This window comes from Psammomys obesus, unplaced genomic scaffold (assembly GCF_907164565.1).
Source record: "Psammomys obesus unplaced genomic scaffold, mPsaObe1.curated_primary_1811, whole genome shotgun sequence".
NCBI lineage: Eukaryota > Metazoa > Chordata > Mammalia > Rodentia > Muridae > Psammomys > Psammomys obesus.
In genome coordinates, this window is record NW_026585644.1 from 18722517 (window position 1) to 18748876 (window position 26360).

Below are 26360 nucleotides of genomic sequence, written 5' to 3' on the forward strand. Positions count from 1 at the left end.
GTATCATTTTCAAAGGAATGGCAATTCTAACCTACTGTATATGGGGTGGGAGGGAGCTTATCTGGAACAGTTAAGCCTGTGTTAAAAACAGCTTCAGGGATTCTTACACAATACAGCATTTCGAGAAACATATCTATTAAACCATATCTATTAGTTAATGATAAGATACATCACCTCGAAGAAAAGCAAAGAAAAAAGTGCTAGCAAATTATGTTTTTTTCTCTATCACTCATCACATATACCAGGTCTGGGGACATAGACCAACAGCAGAGTACTTGCTGGCATACATGAGCTTTGGGTTCAATTCTTAGAACCATGGGTAAGAAAAAAGTTCAAGACCATTTCAATTCCAGAAATATTTTTTAAAGTGCATATACCATAAAGTGTTACTGAAAAATATAATAGATAATCAAAGACAAATTAATTCTTGGCAGAAAAGTTTAAAGACTCAGATACCAATTCCTCCTAAATTAAGATAATAAAAAAACAAAAACATCAGAGTATTTTTAAAGTTGAAAAGCCAAAATGTAAGATGAGCTAGAGAGATGGCTCAGTGGTTAATGGGGCTTCTTGCTCTTCCAGATGACACAAGTCTGGTTCCCAGCGTCCACACTGAGCAGTTCAAAATGGTCTGTAACTGTAGTTCCAAGTGACCCAACATCGTCTTTTGGCTTCCATACACATACAGACACGCACAAACACACACACACACACACACACACACACACACACACACACACACACACGGCATACATTCACAGACACATTAACATTAAACATACACATTACACATACACAGAAACATACACATTAAAAAAATGTTTTCAGAAGTGTAAGAATATCTAAGAAGTATTTAATCTATTATGATAATGGGAGAAAGCCACATACATGTAGGTAGGCAAGGGGATAGCTCAGAAGAATAAGTTCTGTTCTTCCACTTAAACCTGCGTTTCAGGAATCAGGCTCAGGTCAGCAGGCTTGAGCAGCAAGAACCGTTGCACTTTGAGACATCTCACTAGCCCAGAAATGATTTTTTTTTTTTTTTTTTTACATCTTTTTGTTGGCTGGGAAGCTGGAGAGACATATATAACGAATAAATCTAATAAAAACTTAAAATCTTTTTTGGGGACAGGTATGGTGAACCATTTATTTTCCATATGCTTTTACTGGAAATTCATTATTTAAAAACTGAGGCAGGAAGTGCTAAGTTGCTCAGTGGTAAAGCTTTTGTTTACTATTGGCAGGGCCCTGGATTTAGTCTTCAGCAAAACACACAAGCATGCACAAATACACACAAATAAATGCACATGCATACAGGTGTACACACACACAAAAACAAAACAAAACAAACAAACAAAAAATAAACTAAAAGTAAAAAACATGCATGCACAGGCTCAGTCAAGGACAAATGAGCACAGGCTCATTACTTACTGGCTCCAAATATTTGAGTTAAAATGCTTTTCTGGTGGCTGCAGTCAATGTTGTAGGGAGTCTCGCCTGCTTTGTTGGGCCTGTAAAGTAGCCGCCCATCTTTGGGGTTCCGTAAAAGAAGTTCTGCCAGTCTCCGGCTTCTCCCTCGGATGGCAACGTGCAGGGGAGTGTCACCTTTCTGTAAAATGGCAGCATTGTTCTCAGGGGCAGCTCTGAGCAACACTTTTCATGCCTCTATAAAGATCCAAGTAACAATGTTCATGCATCTATAGAGCAGACGATCTGGAGGTTTATATTTCTCATACATGGCATAAACATAATGTGAATTTGGATCTCTGTGTTCTTCACAGTTTATTTCCCAGAAATCCCCGTACCTCTACTCTGGCTTCTAGAATTGCAACTTCTTCTCTCCCTGCAGCTTACTTAAAGAGCAGCAATCTCTGCCATGTGCCATGCATGCCTCCAGGCCAGGACCTCAGTACCCTGCCTCCCGTCAGAACATTCACTGTCCAAGGACATCAGCCGCTTTCCTCCACCAGTTCATATTCCAGTTCATGGCTCTCTTCTACCAGCCTTCATGCCGGAGCTCACCCACTGTGATCAATCCCATTAGTCCCTACCACCTTTGTCAAGCATCTGCCTGATGATGTCCTTATACTCTGACTCTACATGCTCCACCCGAGTCCTTTACGACTCATCTCTTCTCTGAGCACTACAATTATCTCCCCGTCTCTTTACCTTTCACTCCTTGCCATCAACTGACTCTCCTATGAGACTCTCCAATTATGTGAGCATTCCCATCCCACACTAAGAAAAAACGCATACTTATGAAGGACCTCTCCAGTCTGCCAAATACTCTATTTATCACTTCACAAACCACCCCCTGAAGACAACCCATGATGTAAAACTTAGAAATTGAATCCCCGGCTCTCATCTGCCCTGACCACTCAGAGACACTAAATGGAAGAGGCCAGCATGTCTTTCCCATGGTCCTAGGAAGGACCTTATCCAAACCGCTCTTCTGCCTCATGTCTAATTCTCTCCAGGTTCTCTCCCTGTGTTGTGTATGTGGTGCAGTAGCTACTGAACTGAGCAGATGGAAAGAATTTTGTGTGGTGAGTACACTGGAAGATACAACAACAGAAGACAAGATGGTTCTGACTTTATATAGCTGATGACATCAAAGAAAAAAACTTGACAACCAAGAACAATTATAAAACCAACAACACGACACACACTTTAAGAGGTAAACTTCAATGGCTTTCATTGCTCTGTACACTTCTGTCTTCATTGCTACCATGCACTCACACATCCTGTCTGGCCCTAAGTTACCATCCCCATCCTGAGTATCTCACCAGATTCTCATCCCACACTTCCCAATATCTGCCCATCACAGTCCCCTGGCTGCCTATCAGTCCTCAAACTCAACATATCTGAACTACCCAACTCCATTTCACATTCTCAGACCTATGAGGAAGCAAAAATATCCTCAGCACACAAAATCTCTGGAAAACATAAGCAAACCCACAAACATGCTGAAAATAAAAACAGAGCAACAATAGCTAGGTTAAACATCTTATTTCATTGTTTGTTTTTGTGAAATACTCTTTGCAAAGCCAGACCAAGACTCATATAGGCTTTACTTCAAACACTAAAGGACAGCGCCACACATCAGTGAAACAGCACTCAGCTTTGCAGGTGGCGAGTCCCTGGTTCTGTCTGCAGCATCACAGATAGGAGCTCTCAGAACCTCCTCCCTGTCCAAGAACAAGTGAAAATGCTATCAATCCCCTTACCTTGAGCATTTGCCAGCCAGTACCGACTCTGTCTCCACAGTGACCACAAAACAATCACTTATAAACAATGCGCTGTGACGCTTCTACATAGGGGATATCAGTGTGTTTCTTATTCCAAAGTGGAGGCCCAGTGTCAGCTATGAGTCAGTGGTACAACAAGACAGAAGCTGTCCACAAATAGAAATAGCTACTACAGCAAGACTCCTTCCTTCCTTCCTTCTCTCCTTCCCTCCTTTCTTCCTTTCTCCCTTCCTCTCTCTATTTCTTTCTTTAATTTATTTTTTGTTTGGTTTGGCTTTGTTTTGTTTTGAGACAGTATCTACTATGTTGCCTTCATTAGTCTGAAATTCTCTATGTAGACCAGATTGGCCTCACACTCACAGAGATCAGCCTGCCTCTGCCTCCCCAGTGCTGGAGTTAAAGGTGTGCACCACTAGACCCAGCAGAAGTTTTCCATTTCAAAAAGTCTTTTTTAACTTTATATCCTTCTTAATTTAATTTTCTAAACCTTTATTTATGTATCTGTATGTGGACATGTATGTGTGCATGAGATCTCCTGGAGCTGGAGTCACAGGCAGTTGTGAGCTGCTCCATGTGGTGCTGGGAAGGGGACCTCAGTCTTATTTTAGAGACCATCAATGCCAGCCTACAGTCTGCTTGGAGACTGCACCTTCCCAGCCCTGCTGTATTTTCTCCTGGGGTTAGCTACCCCTGTAGACTCGTGATAAGCTACCCCTGACATGTCCTCCTTATATGGTGGTCAAGGACAGTTCTTAACGATCCATAAAAGTTAACTATGAGTCACAGAAGGAAAGCAGATAACACACTAAGCCTGCTCACTCTACAACGTGATGCTGGAACGGAATCAAAATTGGCCATGTGCAATCCCAGCTGGTCATCTCTTCACACACATGATAAAAAGTAAAGCTCTAGCACCTCCACCAGACGTGCAGGTCAGTGCATGGCCATATCACCACAGGCGCTCTACGCTCCAGCAGATGTGGCCATCAGTCTGCCAGCACCTCCCCACTGGCGCTCTGTTCTTACCTTGTCCACAGCAGACACCTTAGCCCCCTTATCCAGCAGCAGCTCCACCACTTCTATGTTTCTCATCTTGGTGGCCTTTATTAATGGCGTCTCACCATCCTGTGGGAACAGACAAGGTTTAAAGGACAGGGCTTTCCTTTACTTCACTAAGTCTACACTCAAAATACACTGAAGAAAACATCATTTACAAACTGACAAGGGAACATTTTTCCTTTCCTAAGCAGTGATTTGTATAGAAATAACTTTATATTACCAAGGCACTTTAACCTTTATGTCAGAATTACAAATATATTTCCCATAGAACACTTGCACATACCTACAACCAACAAAGTCTTACACAGTTTCATGTGATTTGAATGAAGCTAAAATGCCTGGTGAGGGGAAGCAAATGTGGCTGGCAGAGGGTGTCTAAATCAAGTGTGTTCTGCATTCCAAACAGAACATAAAGAACACGGGGGCAGCAGCCGCCTCACGGCTTGTGAATGACTGACAGCATGCTTTCTGAGCCAGGCATCATCACTCTAACATCATTCGGCTAACAGGCTAGAACCTCATTCATACCTTTGTGCATATTTCAGTATCAGGATTGCACTGCAGGATATCTCGCACCATCGTCGCATTTCCCTTTTCAACAGCCCAATACAATGCAGTCTTATTGTCCTGAATAACGGAAGAAATCATGTGAGATGCAGTATTAAAAACTGCTATTTTTGAATGTAAAATATCATGAATATTTAGACTGGTGGAAAATAACACCAATCTACATGATACCTAAGATGTACTTTTGAGAAATTTTTCATGAGAGGATCCTGGGGAAACAGAGTATTGCTTAAGTAAAAAGGATAAAGCACAGAGCTGACCAGTTGTGCTCTATTTGTCTCTGTGTGCTGGGTGGAGCCCAGGGCCTCACGCGCTCTAAGCAGGCACATGACCACTGTGATCACTGGACTACATGCACAGCCCTAAAACACCCCGTGTAAAACAGTCAGATTTCAGGGGTAGAAAGCACGTCAGAAGTCCCCAGGTCCAGAGCTCTGCTATTTTGGACAAGTCATTATTAAGTATACTAGTCCAGGGAAGAAAGTGAGTAGAAGGGTGTCTCTGACAAACACAGGCATTATTATTTGTAGCTTTATTAACCTGTATCCACCCTGTACCCTAGACTGTCTTGAATAGCTCCTTTAGCAACCCATCTCACTCAGAAACCAAACCCTTGATTCACATTGACCTGGAAAGCAGAGATAGAGAACACCAATTAAAACTAATTAAAGGAAAGACCCCTGTGCTCAGAATTTTTGCTTCTGTTGCTCTCCTTGTAGAGTTCCTGTCCTCTTCAGATCTTACTGTTTCCCACTTGATACTCCAACCAAGGACTATGCATGGAGATAACCTAAGACCCCTGCACAGATGGAGCCCATGGCAGTTCAGTATCCAAGTGGGTTCCATTGTAATAGGAACAGGGACTGTCTCTGACATGAACTGATTGGCCTGCTCTTTAATTACCTCCCCCTGAAGGGGAAGCAGCATTACCAGGCCACAGAAGAAGACACTGCAGCCACTCCTGATGAGACCTAATTGACTAGGATCAGAAGGAAGGAAAAGAAGACCTCCCCTATCAGTGGACTTGGGGAGGAGCATGCATGCAGAGGGTGGAGGAAGGGAGGGATTGGGATGGGAGGAGGGATGGAACCACAGGGGGGATACAAAGTGAATAAAGTGTAATTAATAAAAGAAAAAAAAAACTAATTAAAAATAGACACACCCAGTTGACAGATGCAGATATCAGTGGTCTAAATGGGTGATCTAGGAGGCCTCCATTAGTGAAAACGGCTTTATCCGAGATGACTCCTGTAGCTGCCACACTAGGTTTCCTCTGTCCACACTTCTCTAAAGGCGTTCCAGCCTACAGAACATGGGCTAGCTGCCACTCATACCTCCATCACTCCTTCTCTTTCTATCCCGTCCTCAGTCTTTCCTCCCAGACTGATTTTCCACAGCTTCAGTAATCTTTCACTCTCCATGCTCACGTCTTCTCATATTGTCAACACTGTGCTTCCCTAAAACCCTCAGCCTTCTTTCTCTGACCTGCTGAAACTCAGTCCATAATCAAATGTAGCCCTAGTCCCACCTGATTATAAAGGTTTTCCTTTATTTCCTCTCTCTACATAAATGCTCACTTTAATTTAAAAAAAAAAATGTGTGTGTGTGTGTGTGTGTGTGTGTGTGTGCGCGCGCACTACTTGTGCAAAAGCTCAGAGATGAGAAATATCGGTCAGACCCCTAGGAGCTGGAGCTAAGGCAAGCTGTAAGCCACGCAGCATAGGTGCTAGGGACTGAACCTCAGTCTTCGCCAAGAGCAGCAGGCACCCTTAACCAGTTAACCACCTCCAGCCTATACACTTAGGGTTGCACTATACAGCCTAGAATGATGTGAAACTTTTTTACTTGTATCTGAATTTAAGTGGACATTAACTCTGGAGCTTTAGAACAGTGTCAATAAAACACAACAATAACACACAGCCAATGTATTAGGGCATACATTTTTTTAAAATCTCCACAAAAAGTCGAATTAGCAACATCCTGACCACCTGACACATGCTTTCAGGGTCACCACAGTCTGAGCGCACATACCTGCCCTCTGATGTCTATGTCAGCATATTTCTGGAGAAGAGCTCGAACAATCTCAACATGACCGCCTCTAACAGCACCAATCAACACAGTGTCCCCACTCTAAAAGGACAAAAGACAGTTACTAAACAAATGAGCACAGTTCTGAAATTAAGGTTACTCGTTTATTAATACAATGGATTTGTTCTAAAATCTCCTTGAAAAAGAGTATCACTGAAGTGAGATTTTTAAATAACTGATATTATTTGATGATACTGGAAACCTTCTGAGTAAGACACAGGGAAACTAATTGGTCCTTAGAATAAGGGCTCATAAAACCTCATGATGGAAACTTAAAAAGACAAATTACTTGGATAGAATCCAGTCTCTTTGAGGATAATTCCCCATCATATATATAACTGAAATCAAAAGATACTGGCTGACAGTTTGGATTTACATAATAAATCCCCTTCAAAGACTGGCACGTGATAAAAGCAACAGGTTCTAAATTTGGAGCATAGAGCTGGCATGCTGTTATGGCTCTGAAGGACAGGGAGACTGGCTCCCAGACCAGTGTCTGTGGATACAGCCAGTGGGAAGTCACAGGCTAGGAGCATACAGGTTATTTCATCCTCCTGTATAAGAACTGTATCAAGTTAAATACCTCACATGACAATCAACCAGTAACAGCCATTTAGAATCAGCCTCCCAGTACTTCAAATACTAACTTTACCATAGGTTCAGGCATCTTACCATTTTACTGTTAAACTGCAGGTCGGTTGTAGACTTCTGTGCTAAGTAAGCCCCTGAGCTGTTGGCTGCTTCTGTTTTGAGGGCTACAACAATGCTATGAGGGAACTATTCATTGAGGGTTCTAAGTTTAGCACTGTGCTGTAGTATTTTAGCTCCCCATAAAAGATTACATAAACCCAAGGCAGAGCAGTTGTAGTTAAGAATGCAAGCATCAGTGTGGGTGAGAACCAATAAACTGGTAAGTAAACCGTTTTCCTGTTACAGTGTGCTAGGCACAGTTCTAGGCATTGGGAAACAAGATAGACAAGGTCCCAGCTGTAAGCAAATTTACAGCCTAACAAAGAAAGACAACCTACAATTAAAATTAATAAACCAAAACAAATACTGTGCAAATAGAATAGCATATCTGATCAAAAGTAACTGGGTAGTCCCTTTGGACTGGAGCTAAAGGTAACCTTTCGACGAGATAGATGGAAGTAGAGATAAAATGACCAACAAGAGCCACAGTGTGTAGACAGCATTCTAGACTGACAGCACAGCTGGTGCACATGGCCCTAACCCACAGCAGGACGAAATCAGCACGCACAACAAAGAGAAAGGATGTAACAGGGCTGTAAGCTTCCAGCCGGGGCGTGTGGCACACAATGAGGACAAAGACTTAAGAAGGACACTGCCAGGCAGGGTCTGCACACTAAAAATGAAGTACATATCCAAAGTGCAAGAGCAAGACTTGAGTGCCTCAACAGAGAAGTGCATGCCTTCAATACATGCAGGGTAAAGCAGAGGCTCCATTTCAACAATAGGAGAAGATGGTGTAGGCCAGGGAGGCAACTGTGGTGCTAAAGCCAGATAGATATAGGGTAAATTCTACATCGAGTCAATGGAACTGCATGGGATAGTAAAGAGAAGGTAACACCTCAGAGTGGGTAGTGGGGTCACTTGCTGAGACAGAGAAACCGAGGAAAAAATGGCCTGAGGTAGAAAAAAAAACAAAAATAACCTGACTTCCATTTTATTTTGCTGTAAGTTTTTAAAAGCTCATTAATATATATTCAAATGGAGAGTTCAAAACATGTATGTGTAATCTCAGGAAAGAAGACAGGCAAGAGAAAGAAATCTTAAGTATACAAGTACTATTTAAATCCTGGGAGAATACCTAACATCAGCTATGAAAAACAGCTATAGAGATATTCATCAAAGATGAATAACCATATTGTGACATTTCTAGTAACAAAATAATTGACAAAAATAAACAAGAACATTCTTTAACAAGACTGGAAATTTTAATTTATTAGTTTCAAAGGTAAAAATAATACTTCTCTTAAAGCAAGTTCACATCAAATGCAGAGACTCTTGATGATAAGGAGCCGCTGGCTATTTTTCTGTCTACATCACCACCACAGACAGATCTGAAGTAGGTTCCCTACCCTGTCAGGTATGTTCACGTATGTTCCAGCATCCAGCAGGTCCTGTACAATCTCTGTATGTCCTTCCTTCGCTGCAATCATCAAAGCTGTATTTCCATCCTTATCAGTTAGATTTACATTTGGATTCCTTTTCAAAATCTCTTTTACTGACTGTGTGTAGCCTCCTTTCACTGCCACGATAAGTGCAGTCATCGAATTCTTAAAAAGAAAAAAAAAGAAATTAGTATTTCTAGAAAACATATTATGCATACTATAATCAGAAAACTATTTTTTAAATTGGTGAGCTAGCTATTTGCAGTTGTGGGGCTGGAAAGATGGCTCAGTGGCTAAAAGTATTTACTGCTTTTGCAGAGGAGCAGTTTGATTCTCAGTACTTACACTGGGTGACTCACAACCAGCTGTAACTCCAGCTCTAGAGAATCCCAGGGTGTCTGCCAGACTCCACAGGCACCCCCACTCACAAGCATACATCCAGACAAACACAGGCACATGCATATCACTTTAATAATCTAAATTAAATTAACAGTTGGTGATGGCAGCCTCTGATGCAGGACATTGAGCATGCTCCGTAAGGACTCTACCACTCTAGCATTCCTCCAGTCTCTAAGAGTTATTTCTGATAGGGCCAAGAAGGCTCAGCAGTAAAGACACTTGCTGCCAAGCCTGGTGACCCCAATTTGATCCCACTGGCTGTCCCCTGAGAACCACATTTGTGTAGTGGCATACATGTGCCACTCTCCATAAATAAATAAACAAATGCATAAAAAGTTATTCTGACAAAATGTCAACATAAATAACTAGACATGTGCCAAAAGTGGCAGGGGGCATATATTCAGGCTTCTTTTAAAAATTGTTTTTTATGCCGGGCGCAGAGGTGCACACCTGTAATCCCAGCACTCAGGAGAAGCAGGAGGATCTCTATGAGTTCAAGGCCAGCCTGGTCAACAGAGTGAGTCCAGGACAGCCAAGGCTACACAGAGAAAGCCTATCTCAAAGACAAGAAAAAGTTTGTGTATTTTTCCTGTGTGCACACAGGCATATGCACATGTGGACACGCAGAGTCAGAGGATCAGTCATAGGAGTTTATATTCTCTTTGCACTGAGCGCACAGAGCTCAGGTCACCAGGTTGGCAGCAAGCATTTTATCCACTGAGCCACCCCACCTTCTCAGTTTTCAAAGAGACATGACTTCTGATGAGTAGTGGACTATCAGAGGTTCCGGTCTTTCGATGATAACGTGCATTGGATCTACTTACAGGAACAAACCCTTCCACTGATGTAGCAAAGTCCAAAGACCTCAAAATTCAACACTTTCTAATTTAAATAATCAAAAGTAAAATGGATCAAGCTTGAAACTAAGAACGTTTTTATAATAAAATGTTTAGGGAAAACCACTAACAATGAACTAGGAGTTAGAGCACAAATCACAAAAATTTAATAAATGATCTTAACAGTAACTAAAAACCCACTAGCATATCCTAAGTAGTTCTTTGAAACACTGGATGCCTTCCTCACACATTAAACTACAATCCCTCACCGTCAATCACCACAATAACAAGCCACTCATCTACTTGATAACTTAGGAGAGGCCAGTGGACCTGGCTCCAGCAGGAAGAACAGTGCCTTGAAGGCCAGGACGAGCCACTTCTGCCATAATGGAAGAGAGAGACACCTTTGTTATAGGAAGTCAGATATGAGCTCTTCAGTTTAACCCGGCTTCAACTGTCCAGAGATTTGGTGCTATCTCCTTTCAGACTCTGTCATAGGCTGCCTCACTTAACATGACAATTACCGCAAGGTGTAGTCCTTAGTACCTTAACACTGCTTGCTGTACACAAATATTGGTCCCTGAAATATTCCTGGAACCTTTAAAAAAAAAGCTATTTATAAGACTCTTCAGCACTCTTGGCATGTAAAAGGGACACAGCTGATGCACAATAATGAACTAATAACAGGAAGTCAGTTAGATTGGGCCAATTTTTAGCCTTAACAGTTCATGTCTAACTTCCTCCATCTGTGTATTAAGAAGAAAAATAACTTAAAGACCCCACGAAGTCTAACATCACTGTGCACTGTTAAGGAAAAAGCATTTTAATGAGCATGATGTTTCCTACAATTAAAAGTTAGCTTGGCATAGTAGCACATGCCTTTTGTCCTAGCACCCAGGAAACAGTCAGGAGGATCTCTGAGTTCAAGGCCCACTTCCTCTACATAGCAAGTTACAGGCCAGCCAGGCCTACATATTGAGACCCTATCCAAAAATAAATTTTTTTAATTAAAAAAATGGGAGGAAAAAAAAAAAAAAAAGGAAAGAAAAACTACTTGATTGAAAGAACTTTTCAGTTTATACGATTACTGAAAATTATTCTTCATGGTTTTAGTTTTCCAAAACTTATGTACATTAACAACAGATCCTCAAAAACAAATATTCATAATGTTTTTCAGATTATAACATGCTTATTTTCAAAGTTAATACCACTTAAGAAATTCCAGCCCTTGGGAGGCGAAGGCAGGAAGATCATGAATTCATTGAAAACCTGGAAAACACAGTGAAGTCCTATCGAAAAATTAAAAAAAAAAAAAATCATTTCAGAACTCCAGGGAAGCCGGGTGGTGGTGCACACCTTTAATCCCAGCACTTGGGAGGCAGAGGCAGGTGGATCTCTGTGAGTGTGAGGCCAGTATGGTCTATACAGCAAACTCCAGGACAGCCAGAGAATTTTTTTGTAGGTTTGTTCAGGGTTAAAAACTTCACTCTGCTAGAAAGGCTAGGAGAGGAGAGGTACTTACAGCTCCTTCTTGATCAACATCAGCTCCCATGGCCAATAAATGCTTCACACATTCCAAATGACCCTTTCTGGCAGCCCACACCAAAGGAGTTGTTCCATACTATTAAAACAGGTAATAAATTCAAAATTACCTTCAGACATGTACTAAAAGAGAGCAGCTTGTAATGAAGTTATATTCTGAGTGTTCTTAGATAAGTATTTATACCAATCATAATTTCAGTCCTAAATAAAAAACTATTTCCCTCATCTTATTTGTCCTTAATAGTCATTTTTGCATGAAATGTCTTTTGATCAACTTTATTTAATTTTATAATCAAGATAATCTTTTCACCATAATCATACAGCCCCTAATTTTTAACTGGCACTCACTGCTTCCCATATTTTATGATATAATGTAAAGTCTAAAGGTAAGCAATCAAGTGCCAAGCACAGCTCAGACAACTTCACATAGTTAGTTATGGCATGCAGTCTTTATCAGAGAGTAAGCACAATTCACAATTGACATTTTCACACAAGAAAGTGAGGCCCTAAAACAGGGTCAAAGTAAAAAAAGCTATCCAGAGGCAGGAAAAGCCAGATGGTGGTGGTGCACACCTTTAATCCCAGCACTCAAGAGGCAGAGACAGGTGGATCTCTGAGGCCAGCCTAGTCTATAAAGTGAGTTCCAAGACAGCCAGGGCTACACAGAGAAACTCTGTCTCTGAAAAATCAACCAAACAAGCAGAAAACATATGACAAAAAAAGAAACAAAACAAAAAACAAAAACCAGGGACCTGCCAAGCTTTCAGATCTGTGTTTTTAACCATAACCCCAAATCAACTTGTGTCTTTGACAACTTCAGCCCAGAAACTGTTCAAAAGTACCTTTTATGAAACGTGATCATAAAGCATCAAGAACTATAAATCACACATAAAAGTAATGCTGTCCCTTAAGAAGTCTGCCAATCAACAGACAAGTGAATACCAATCTTTATGAACAAGAAAACTTGTACGTGGTTGCAAACATTTAATAAACCCTGACAGCCCATCCAGTAGGGATAAAAAAAAATCATCTATTATTCTACACTGTCCAATATAATAAGAAGCCACCAGTATGTATAGTACGTAAAATGTGGCTGGTAGGACTAAGAAACTGAATTTTTACTTTTATTTAATTTTAAATTAAATCTAAATAATCATATGTGGCTAGTCTCTCTGGATGGCATAAGACACCCTCACAAGCACGTTTTTGAAGACTGTACCGCAGTACCCTTGACAGACGGAAAGATGTGAATACAATGAGTAGGGGTAGAAGATTCACAAAAGGGTGTGAAGAACAATAGTTTTCTTGGTCACTGCCTCAGAACAGGCTTATGGAGGTGGGTAATGGATAAACTCCCTGATTTCACTCCTGCATGTGTAGTGCTCCCAGCCTCGTGCTTTGTAGGTAGCATGTTGTCTGAAGTACCTTCTCTAACCTCACAAAACAATACCACTAATTTATGAGTTGGACATGAGCTCTCATCCCTTGAGCACCCACTGCATGTGTGACCACCTGAGGGATTTATATACAAGAATGCATGCTAGAGTGTCTGTTCTTCCTCTTTCCATCACACTGGCCAGCTCACCCTGGCCCTAAGGAGCAGGCACTCTCATTTATGTCATTTCACAGAACTCTTGCTATGTGGTAGGAACTTCCTTACCTTGCTTCTGTCCACTCCACAAGGCTCTTCAGCTGGTGCTAAACCACCTCAATAAATGTCTCTTCTTTTTCCCAAGTTCAAAGTCTGGTCTCTCCCCTAAATGAACTCCTCTATGTGCATACTTCCCACAGCCTCAGCACATAGTCCAGGCAGGCCTTGAACTGGCAATCCTCCTGAGGGTTAGGAATATCAGTCTGTGCCACCCTGCCAGGCTCCCCTCACCTACACCTATTTCTTCTGTTTCATCATCGCCTATCATATCCTCTCCTCCTGCTTCTCACTTCCTACTAGGTCTCTGGTTCAAGTCCTGACAATTCAGGCTTTCCTTGCCTAACCAATTTCCACCAGCCTTTCCTCTTAAGAGCCTATCACTGTCCTTCTTCCACACTTCAGATGTACCTTGCAGTCATTATTTCTAGTCTCCACACCACCAGCTTTAGAATTCTAAGCACAAGACACCGAACAGAACCTGAATTGCAAGACCATTGTCACACAAACAAAGCAAGTGAGACTGAAAATAGGAAGATGAGTTAAAAAACTTCAAACATGAAGACAAGAGTCCATTATCCCTGTCCTTTTGAGAATAATGAATTTAATGTAATAAACATCAAGAGAATACTTGATCCAAACACAGAGGACCCATCTATAAGCTGTGTATCTATAAAAATGTTGAAATACAAAAATAACATCGATTAGAGAAGTTTCAAATAAAGACACCGTAAGTAACCGTAACACAAAGCAGAAACTGGACACTCTGCAACTCACCTTGTCAGAACAATTGACTTTTGCACCGTTCTGCAGCAGAAGATGCACTATGTCCGCATGGCCTCTGCCTGCTGCCCAAATGATTGGGTAAACACTGTACTGCTGGGTTACACAAGTACATATGAGGACAGGGGAAGAAAAGAGTCTTTTAGATGACATTTACAACACAAATTTACTAAGGAAATATCAGCAGGAGTAACACAAAGTAATTTTTTTTAAATCAAGTTAGAGACCATTCTCCATTTTAAAACACACTCAGCTTACACGATTGGCAACTAAGATGTGTTAAGCCATAATATATATCATCAACACTTGTTTTTGTAGTTAACTAATTTAATGTGATTATGTAGCCAATGGGCAAGATCACTAAGTTGAATAGGAGGTAAAAAGCATGTGTAGAAATGTAAGAATGTACAGAAAAATAGAATGTGTAGAAAAACGGTATAGCTTCTCGGTAAATGTCTTTTCAAGAAACTCAGAGCAAGACTATACCAAGTAAGGTAACAAAGGAATTCATAATTTTCTTCTGAAGTGTTACACAATTATGGTTAATATTTTAATTCAAAGACTTTATTTTTCATTAGAAGAACTGAGAAAAAAGACAGTGTCCAAAATTATCATTGTCTTAAAATTCTCATTGGGTCTTAAAATGACATTCTAAATTATACTCAGTATGATCTGAAAAATCTCTATCCACTATCAAGTACAAAAAAAAAAAAAAAAAAGCATGCAGCACTCTGTAAGAAAACTTATCGTTACATTAAAAATATACTTTTTGTTAATGCTTACCAAACCAGTGACACTTGGGTTGGCACCATAAGAAAGAAGCATCTCGACAACATCAGTCCTGCCTTTGTAGCATGCCCACATAAGAGCTGTCCATCCCCCCTAAAGAACAAAAAGGGGTGTGTAAAACTGTATCATCCCCAAGCAAGGAACACCTTTAATCACACTCCCTCCATGTACATCTTTGTAACACCATTGTTTTACGAAGATACTACTCCTAAATTCTCAAGCCCCTTAAAAATATACAATTGAACATGAACTGAATAAAATCTGCTAATCTACAAGTGATCACTGCAGTTTATACAGTAAACACCACAAAAACTGGACTAGGGATCTGCATGCTTCTAAAAGTCACTGGCTTCTTATAACCATAATACCGAAGGAGCAAGGGGAAGCAGGGAAGGAAGCAAGAGCCTAATATTTAGGGGCATTTCACATCCAAACTAAGTAGAGTTGTATCGTCCTAGATCTGAGAACATACGATCGTGGAAGTAAAACCCTTGTGTGGCTCAGTCTCCTATGAAGAGAAAGACAGGAAGCTGCAGTGTCTTTAAAACTTAACCCCTGAGCACTCTGTTAGCCTGTCAGCTGAGTGATGTGCACTGTATATGCCAAGGCAGATGACTTCCTTCCTTCTTGCCTGGACTGTTGAAAAAAAAAAGTTAAACATCTTACAGAATAAGACAGAACTGATCCTTTTTCTCACTCTCATGCCTTACCCAGATAATGATCAAACAGGGGGTAGTAGGTGGTAACTATGATGTCCTATGAGACCTGCAGGACTCATGAACAGCAGCCTGAACAGGTTGCATTTATAAATAAATCTACTAACATTCCAAAGACTATAACTTACCCAAAACATTTTAAACTATCTGATGTACCTCTTAATCCAATCCAAAGGAAACAATTTTTCTTAAAAGTACTAAGTTATGACCTACTAAAAAATAATGAGCTGAGAATTTTTAATTCTGAAATAAACTGAAATGATGACTATCCTAAATAGGAGACACTATTACATCAGCCTTTAAAACATTCTTGAGTCACTGAAACATCCAACCCCAAGTCGTAAAACTTTAAAAGACTGTCTTAAAAATAAAGTAACAGCCAAGGTTTCCTGTGTCTCCGTCACTGTGAGTGGCTTTCAGGTAACTAACATTACCCTCCAGAAAATGCACATACCATGTCCCGGTGCTCCAGACTGGCACCACATTTAAGCAGCTCCTCCACAATGTGGATGTGGCCCTCTTTAGATGCAGATATAAGTGCTGTCCAGTTATCCTTCAAAAAGATTCAAATGACATGTTTCAAAATAAAAGTTAAAAAACAACATTCCAAGGTGAGGGATACACTTGAATTTACAGGCCAAATGATCATCTAAACTGACAGGACACAAGCCATGCTAACCTCTGTGGGACAGGGCAGAAATCATGTTAAGACATCACCTGCCTATGTCAGGACTAACTGTACAGAGAACAGCGTCCCAGCTGCTTGTCCAAGCTCCTCCCTGCACCTCTCATCACACACTACTTTGTAGCAAGGAGAGAAGCTGACCACCAAAACCTCCAGGGCAACCTGCAGCTAGCAACTGTTAAACAAATTAAACAGCCTTAAAATCTGACATGAGAACATGCTCATACACATTACAGTACAGCCACTGCAAGTGGGGAGATGAGAAATCTTGTGAAAAAGAACTATTTGAACAGAACTATCCTAACTTTTATTTAGAGAATTAACACCAGGAGTGGTGGCACACACTTTTAATTCCAGCACTGGAGAGGCACAGGGAGGTCTACACAATTGGACCCTGTCTTTAAAACAAAACAAAACAAAACAAAATTCAAATGGTCACTCAAAGCAAAAGAATGCAGTTCTGTATCCTGAAAGTAATTCTAAGAATACCAGAAAACTTAAAGGAAAGTAGATGGTGATTTGTCCCTCAGAAGCAGTGTCAGAAGGGACCATTATCAAGGAGCACCATCTAAAAGTTATAATTACAGGGAATCACTTAACAGCATAGCTCACATGTAGAAATATTCTAGACACTTGATTGCATAGATATGAGCTTCTGGTGTCCCATGTACACAGAAAAAAACATGAGGAGCTGAAATACTTGGTTGTAAGCAAAAAATTCTCTCTTGATTAAAAGAACAAACAAAAACAACAACAAAAAGACAATGTAGCACATTAGGCAAAGGTTGAGATATATGTCAAAAAACTTTCTAAAATATTTATTTGTTTATTTATTTTGAGACAGTGGCTTACTATGTTTCCCTGGCTATCCCAGAATTCTCTATGGAGACCAGACTGGCCTGGAATTCAGAACCTGTCTGCTTCTGCCTCCTGAGTGCTTAGATTGAGATTTAAAAGCATAAACCACCACATCCAGCACTCAGAGTAAAAATCTTAATCATTATTCTTTAATCTCATTTTCTGAACAAATTAAAGAAACTAGTGAGTGAATCATTTTATGCATACCAGATCTTCCAGATTGCAGTTGGCTCCATTCTTAATCAGTTCTTTCACTATTTCCACATTGCCCTGTTCAGCAGCTATCATCAGGGGAGTCTGGCCACACTACAAAAGGAACAGGACAGCGAACTTAGCAACATGATGTGCTCTCACTACAACACTGTTAAGCACCACACTTACCTTTTCACAAAGGTGTGCAAAGCACTGATGTGTTTATTTTTTTAAGATTTACTTATTACATATACAATGTTCTGCCTGTACACCAGAAGAGAACAACAGATCTCATTATAGATGGTTATGAACCACCATGTGGTTCGTGTGGTGTATGTGTGTGTGTGTATACGTGTATGTGCACACACATGGAAGTCAGAGGACACTCTCAGGTGTCATTCTCAGGAGTACCATCCACCTCCCTCGACAGGGTCTCCCACTGGCCTGGAGCTCATCTAGGAGGCTGGACTGGCTGGTCAGTGAATCCTAAGAACCAAATTTCCCTGCCTCCCCAACACTGGAATTATGCACTTGCCACCATGTTCTGCATTTTTCAAAATTACTTTTTGTTTAATTATTGTGTGTTCTGCCGTAATGTGTAGGGATCAGAATATAACTTTGGGGAGTTGGTTCTCTCCTTCCACTCTGTGGGTCCTTGGGATTGAACTTAAGTTGTCAGGCTTGATGACAGGCACCTTTACTTGCTGAGTCATCTTGCCAACCCACACCCGGCATATTTACATGGGTTCTAGGGATCAAACTGACTGAGTTATATCTCTATGGCTGTGACTTTGTTTTTAATTCCAAACTGACATCATCCCATGCTTCAAACCCTCAGTGCTTTCCTCCCATCTCTGAGACAAGAGCTTGAATCTCTAACGATGCCCCAAAAAACAGAGAAACCAGGGCAGGTCTGCCTCTCCCCATCATCTGCGCCATTCTCACATGGCCTCATGCACGTTCCCTCCTTGCTACGCATTCAACCCCCATTTACTGTAACATTTGTAACTCTTATTTTTATTTGTATGATTAGCAGCAGATTTTTTTTTTTTTTTTTTACTTATCTGTGTAGGGTTTGCCTACATTTAAGTCTGTGTAGCATGTGCATGCAGTGAAGGCCAGAAGAAGACATCAGATCTTCTGAGATAGGAGTCACAAAGTTGTGAGCAACCAAGTGTGTGCTGGGAATAGAACCTTCATCCTCTGCACAAGCAGCCAGTGATCTCAACCACTTAACCACTTCTCCAGCCTCTCACAGCTGAGTTTTATATGTGCTCCCCAAAGTTCCTAACTCCATAAGGGTAGAACAAATGCCTACTATGTTCTTGTATTTAGTATTATACACAGAATGAAGGTCAGTGCCACTCAAGCACTCAAATACTTGTTGACTAAATGAATGAGCGGACAAAGTTTGAAAGAATTTAAAAATCTATTAGAAACAACAGCCAAACAAGCAAATAATTGTAATTGGCAAAATTTAACAAAAGCTATTATAAGGATAATGCACTAAAGTGAATCACCTACACACAGGCATTCTTGGAGCGGACACTGACTTATCTGCAGTGGCCACATCACTCAATAGAGACTAAGGTACTATGCATGCCCAGCTTTTCCAAGTGGAAAAGTTTATCATTTACACATTAAACTTGTTAATCAACCATTCTAAAAAGCAATGTGCGATTTAAGCTCACAGAAACTGTAGCAGCATACACAAGACCTGCACCAGTTCAAGCCAGATGGCGCCCTAGAACTAAGAGGGCAAAGTAGACACAGCTCCTATTTCTAACCAAGAAGTCACTAGCAATTGATGCCAGCTGGCAAAGGGAAAAGCAGTTTTCTCCAGTGGAGTGTCACTGGGTCTATCAACCACACTCCAGGGCAGGAGTAGTTGGCTGACACAAAGTTAACTCACTGCTATTCTTGAGGACTTTTTGTTTCACTTTGCATTGCTACAGCATTTTGCTGTAGTTGTTTTGTGGGTTTTTTGCTTGTTTGCCTTGATTTTTGTTTTTATGGGGTTTTTTGTTTGTTTGCTGTTTGTTTTGAAAGAGAGAGAAAGAACATAAAGTTGAGTGGACAGAAAGGTAGGGAGGATCTCAGAGGAGGACATTGTATGAAAAAAGTTAATGAAAAAACATTTATAAAAATCAATCTGCACATCACTATCTGATAAGCAGATTAACCTAAATATTGTATTTATGATCTGAGTCATGGCAAACATCAATTACTATGCCACACACACCTCTGTCAGCTCTAATTTTCTGACATGCTTCCTACAGTATCCCTCTCATTCTAATCTGTCAAGATTAAAGGATGCACACCAAGTGTCGCTGGTACAACACAGAAGAAACTAAAGCCAAGAACTTGAATCACAGTTCCTAAGGACTCGCACATTTTATGTAACACCTTTCAAAGCAGGGTCAGGACTAAAGCTCATAGTCCATGAAGTAGGGCTTCAAATGTGCATAAATACCTGGAAGACAACAAAAAGGATGGTTTGACCCAATTAACTGGAATTACCTACTATCAAAGACTTGAATATTCCTATTTTCTCTTAGGTAAGTTGTCAGCTGCCCCTAGTATCCGCAGGGATGGGATTTCAGAGGGAGTGGCTCTATGCTCAACTAAAAAGCCCCAGTTTATGAGTGCTGCTGTGCCTGACTGTCACAGATCGCTACTGTGACACTATCATCAGTTTCCCAGGCAAGCGTTGCAAGAGAGTAATTCTGCTGCTCTTTCCTCTTCCTGTCCAATCCACAGGCAGAATGCTAAAGCTGTATTAAGATGGATGAAGTAAAGAAACTGGCACTTACACATGGCCAGGAGAAAGCCTGGGTCCTCGGTGTGTCCTGAAGTCACTCCACCTGCCTCAGAATGGCTCTTCTAGCTCAACATGTGAGAAAAAGAAATCCTCATTTATCTAAAATTAAGAGCTACACTAGCTAGGAAGTTTCAAGAAAGGCTATCATGGAGTTTCATTAGATTCCTAAAAATAGAAGAGTTACCTTGTAAACTGAATCTTAAAGCCTATTTATAGATTCTGCTACTTCCTGCTCAACCAACCCAGAAACCACAGCTATAGAAATAAAAAGTAACTTGCTATCATGAGAATTTTATCCCTTTATTTGAAAATGTATCACTAAAAGTCTCTTTCAAATCTTGGCTTACATACTCTACCAAATCCCAAGACCACTGCTTTCTAAAATCAAGGATTAAAAACCCACTAATCCTTCATTATTGTTTGACTGTACCACTCAAAATTCACATGTTGGAAACTCAATACAAGGTTATTGAGTGGCAGGGGCTTGAGGCAACTAGTATGGGAGCACAGGCCTTGTGGTGATCAATGTAAGAACTGTGTGCAAGTGGTTAGTTGCTGTAGCAATGAGACCCTAATAAAAGGAGAGTTAGGCTTCCATCCCTTCTCTCTAATTCTCTTTTTCACATACTCTCTCACATACAGGATGTCTTCTGCCATGTTGTGGTACAGCAAGAAGGCTCTCACCAAATGTCAGCCTTTCATCTTGGACTTCCTAACCTCTAGGCTACCAGAAGATATTACCCAGCCTATGAAATCCCATTACAAACGCACGCAAGCAGACTATGACACCTATTCTCCATACCTACCATGTTCTCAGGCCCAGACACACCAAACAGTATCAAACATCAAGCATCAGCTGAATTTCTCCTCAAGATCCCGTAGAAGGCTACAATGCAAACCCGGCTACAATTCACCTGCTTTTTCTTCTAATCCCCAGGCTCTCTTTTCTATGTTTTTATGTGAATCAGACCTACATAACAATTGCCTTTCAGGCAGTCATCTCAATGATTATATTCTTCTTCCAAAACTTGTAGTAAAACCCAAACATTTTGACATGCTTTCTTGCAATTCCCTTTAGAACATTCATAAACACATACGAAATCCATCTTGCTTCATTTTCTTAGAATGTTCAGCCTCAGTTCTACCATCCAGCCTATTCTACACCAAGGAAAAGGTGACCTCGCTCTTTCCAAGAATAAGACAGCATAGCCCTGGACAACTTACAGGCTATTCCTAAGCTCACACTCACCTACCTCACAGATAAAACAAAAAAGGCAGAGAACCCAGACATACGGACTGTGGTCAGTTATATGCCAAACACACATATTTCACTGACGAAATATTTAAGAATCCTTTTCAGGAATGATAACCAAGAGCTGTGGAGACCTGAGTCAGAGCTCCAGGACCTACTCAGTGGAAGGAGAGAACTAGCTTCTGCAAGTTGTCCTAGGATTCCCACATGGATAACATGGTGTGTGTGAAAACACACACACTCACACACTAAATAAAATGTAATAAAAATGATAAGCCAAACACATTAAAATGAAGGAGCTAAAATACTCTAAAGAGAAGAAAGAAGGGAAAAGTAACAACTTTCTGAAACTCTAGATGATTCTTAGTCTTACTGAACACAGGGCCTCACTCATGCCAGGCAAGTGTGCTACCAACCAGCTACACCTCCCAGTCCAACAGCTTAAAAGTTAATAATGATTATGATGATTTTTGTTTGCTTTTGCAGGGCATGACTCCGTAGCCTAAATGGTCTGAACCTCACTATGTAAACCAGGCTGGCTTTGAACTCATAAAGATCTGCCTACCTCTGACTCCTGAGTGTTAAGATTAAAGGTGTGCACCACCAAACCCTGCCACAACAAGATGTTTAATTTTTGTTGCTTTTAATTTTTATTTTTTGTTTTCTTTTGTGGGGAGGTTGCGAGGGTAGAGAGTGGATATGGAGGGACAGGGAGATGAATAGAATTGAGATACATGATATGAAATTCACAAAGAATCAATAAAAATTAGAGAAGGCCTGAATAGCTCAACTGATAATGCTTCAGACCCTGAATCTGAAAGTTCAGGGTTCAATTCTCTACTACCTCTCTTGGACAAGGCGGTGGTAGTATGTGCCTTTAATCCCAGCACTTGGGAGACAAAAGCAGGTGAATCTTTGTGAGTTTGAGGCCAGCCTGGTTGACAGAGGAGTCCAAGACAACCAGAGTTGTTACACAGAGAAGTCCTGTTTCAAGAAACTACAAAAAAAAAAAAAAAAAAAAAAAAATCAAAATTAGAAGTCTCAGTTTTAGGGCTGGGGATACAGCTCAGCACTAGCTCCTCCCTAACATGTGTGAGGGCATGAGCTTGATCCCTAGCATTAGAAAAAGGAAGAAGGGGCTAGAGAGATGGCTTAGAGCTAAAAGCACATGGCTCTTACACTCAGGTTCTAATTCCCAACACCTACCTGGCAGCTCACAACCATGGGTTAACTCCAGTCCCAGAGAATCCAGTGCCTTCAGCTGGTGCACATGGTATACATATATACATGCAGGTAAAACATCCAAACACATAAAATAACAAAATAACCTAAATATTTTAAGATAAACAAATTTTGACAGCTAAAAGGCTATTCTCTCCTAAAATGTCATATTAAATAGTTTCAGCCATCACACTACATCTGATCAAATAGATGTTCTTGCTCATACCATTTAACAGAAATATCTAAGGTACTAGTGTTTACTAATTAGTTACTAAGCGGTGACATAACTTATGTGGTACTCTCTGAAACATCATCCAAATTCCAACTGTGTGAAATGAACAACTCAGGAAGATTTGAGATTTAGAGAAAAACATTTAATTCTAATTCTGGCTGGCTGGTGTATTTGAAAGAAGAGGGATCTAGATGCTTCCCAGAGGCACTCTGGTTTTCAAGAGGCAAACCTCCTAAATACTTACTATCTCATCAGGAGAAAACATCATTATGCCTAAATTCAGTATTCAACAATTTATGTGAGCTAAAAACTACTTTCAAAACACAGACTGAGATACTTTCAACAGGAAGTTGTGTCATGAATGTGTCCAGTAAAGCAGAGGGGACGGCCTACTTCTCCCACCCTCACCCGCAGCACAGCGCCTTGGGCAGGCAACAGTCTGACACTCCTCAAGAGCTGAGCCTCAGCCTCACCTCATTTCTCTCATCTACATCTTTGCACTTCTCAAGAAGAGCTTTCAGAGCAGGAATATTTTCTTCTTCCACGTAATTCATCACACTCTGTGATATCAGAACCGACATTGTCACAGAAATCTATAGCCAACTTTATTTCACCTGTAAAAACAAGTCAGACAAAACGTATGTTTCTGGTTAGAAATAAACTAAGTTGTTATTATATATACTTCAGTTTTACCCTTAAATGTGTTCAGACACACTTCCAATGGTAGAAATATAAACAAATCCCCAAACCCCAACTTTTAAAAATGCTTACAAAATGTCCTTTCCCAGACTCAGTGCATATCAAACTTAATTCATCCAAAACCCAAGCCAGATACACTCCACACCTCCTCACCATCACCATCACCCCAAGCACAAGGGAGGTGGTGCTCCACCATGCCTATTGCTGACCCCACCTCAGGTCACAGCAGCTCCAGCTCCAATCTTCCAGTGCCCAGGACTTAGAATTACCTGTGACTTAGTCCTCCTTTTCACATATATTGAATCCAATATATAAACTAAGCTAATACAGCAGGCCCTTCTGGCTCTGTCCACAGAATGTAATTCATATCTACCACTCACTGTCTCCGTCACTGCCAGTGCAATACAAGCCATCCTGACTGATCTCACAGCTTCCTCACCAGTTTCCAGGTTCCACTCAGCATCCCTGACCCTCTCTGTCTATAATGCATCCACAGTAAGCTTCTAAATAAGCTAGCAGAGTATGGGAATAGACAGAAAGGTGGATGCTGGTCCAAGAGTATAAAGTTTTAGTTGGACTAGACAAAAAGGTCTGTAGTGTGTATCTTTGATTTATCAATAGCATATTTTGGTTTTCAAAGTAGCCAAGTGAATCAATTTTCTCATCAATGTTGTCATCACAAAGAGATTATAAGGATGTGAGGTGATTAACAAGTGAGTTAGACTGAGTTGATCATTCCAAAATGTATGCACATGTAGAAACATTAGACTACAGACATAAGTATATACAATTAGTATTTATCAATCAAAAGTAGAAAGAACCCTTAGGCACACATGCATCAGAAGCATTGGGAGGGCTTAAAGCACAGATCCCTGGGCCCTCTTCTCAGAGCCTCTGACTCAGTAGGTCTGGGTGGGGTCTAGAGGTCTACATCTTTGACCAGCATGCAAGTGACTGATGCTGTCACTGAAACAGATACTTACTAAGCCTTACTAAGCTGGTTGGACTAAATCCCTTTGCTTAAAGTCCTCCGATGGCTTCTCGGAGGAGAGAAAAATCAAATGTTTTCAGCTCAGCAGAGGACAGTCAGTGGTGTGGCCTCTCACCTCTTTAACACCTATAGGTGTTAAAGGACTCCCCCCTCAGTCCCTGCACGCCATGACCATGCACCATCCAACCCAGGTATATGCATGTGTGCACAGCTTGTCTGCTAAACTTCTCTTCATCAGGCCTGCCTGTAGCTGCTCCTTCATTCCTGCAGGTCACGCTCCAAGGAACATCAGCCTACCAATAACCTCAGCTGCCCTGCAGTAACCCAGCACTCCACCCCTTGATCACATCCTTGCTCTCCACCGCTCTCTACCACTAGAAAGCATCCTGTTCGCTAGAGGTTCACCACCAAAACCAGGATATAAGTTGGGAAAAGTAGAAATTTGGAGGGTATCTGGAAGAAGTGGAGGGGGTGGAACGGGGTGGGTGTGATCAAAATGCATTAAATTGTCAAAGAATAAGTATGTTCTACAAATATTCTAAGTAGATGTACTCTACTCAAGGGGCCTTCAGCCTTTACTTTGCCCACTCTACAGAGTCTAACTCAAAGCTAGCCTAAATGTAACACCTAAAGCACAATACTGCAAGAAACACACTGTCTCTGTAAGCTGGGATTAAGAAAACTGCTTTAGAAAGACACACAGGGTATATACTCACTCAAATAAGTGGATATTAGACATATAATATAGGATAGACATACTAAAATCTGTACACCTAAAGAAACTAATCAAGAAGGAGGACTCTGGCTAAGATGCTCAGTCCCCATTCAGAAAGGCAAAAAGGATGGACATCAGAAGAAGGAGAAAACAGGGAACAGGAGAGGAGCCTACTACAGAGGACCTCTGAAAGGTTCTACCCTGCAGGGTATCAAAGCAGATACTGAGACATAACCAAACTTTGGGCAGAGTCAGGGAATCTTATGAAAGAAGGGAGAGATAGGAAGACCTGGAGAGGACAGGAGCTCTACAAGGAGAGCAACAGAACCAAAAAAATCTGGGCACAGGGGTCTTTTCTGAGACTGATACTCCAACCAAGGACCATTCATGGAGATAACCTAGAACCTCTGCACAGATGTAGCCCATGGCAGTTCAGTGTCCAAGTGGGTTCCATAGTAATGGGAACAGGGACTGACTCTGATATGAACTGATTGGCCTGCTCTTTAGTCACCTCCCCTTGAGGGGGGAGCAGCCTTACCAGGTCACAGATGAAAACAATGCAGCCTCTCCTGATGAGACCTGATAGACAAGGATCAGAAGGAAGGAGAGGAAGACCTCCCCTATCAGTGGACTGGGGGAGAGGCATGGGTGGAAAAGGGGGAGGGAGGGGGGATTGGGAGGGGAGGAAGGAGGGAGCTACAGGGGGGATACAAAGTGAATAAATTGTAATTAATAAAAGCATAAATAAAAAAAAAGAAAACTGCTTTGACATAAAACTAAAGCCACAGTACATAAAAAGGGAGAAATATGATAGATTAGGGTTAATAGGAAAAGAGAGAGAGGAAGGAAGGAAGGAAGGAAGGAAGGAAGGAAGGAAGGAAGGAAGG

At 41.0% G+C, this 26360-nt stretch overlaps 1 protein-coding gene across 7 annotated transcripts in view; it reads right to left on the bottom strand.

The window, feature by feature from the left end:
• Kidins220 (kinase D interacting substrate 220) overlaps positions 1-26360 on the bottom strand; it is a 94544-nt gene that overhangs the window by 64260 nt on the left and 3924 nt on the right. For 3 of the 7 annotated variants that reach the window (XM_055625188.1, XM_055625170.1, XM_055625149.1), the window contains exons 2-12: positions 23542-23682; positions 17558-17656; positions 16262-16360; positions 15086-15184; positions 14297-14398; positions 11852-11950; positions 9062-9259; positions 6906-7004; positions 4836-4934; positions 4275-4373; positions 1432-1609 (exon numbers count right to left, since the gene is read on the bottom strand). In XM_055625188.1, the coding sequence (XP_055481163.1) occupies positions 1432-1609; positions 4275-4373; positions 4836-4934; positions 6906-7004; positions 9062-9259; positions 11852-11950; positions 14297-14398; positions 15086-15184; positions 16262-16360; positions 17558-17656; positions 23542-23649 (1279 nt within the window). In that variant the 5' untranslated portion in view covers positions 23650-23682. The remainder of the gene's footprint in view (positions 1-1431; positions 1610-4274; positions 4374-4835; positions 4935-6905; positions 7005-9061; positions 9260-11851; positions 11951-14296; positions 14399-15085; positions 15185-16261; positions 16361-17557; positions 17657-23541; positions 23683-26360) is intronic. The other 4 variants (XM_055625194.1, XM_055625179.1, XM_055625158.1 and 1 more) reach the window with 2 other exon arrangements.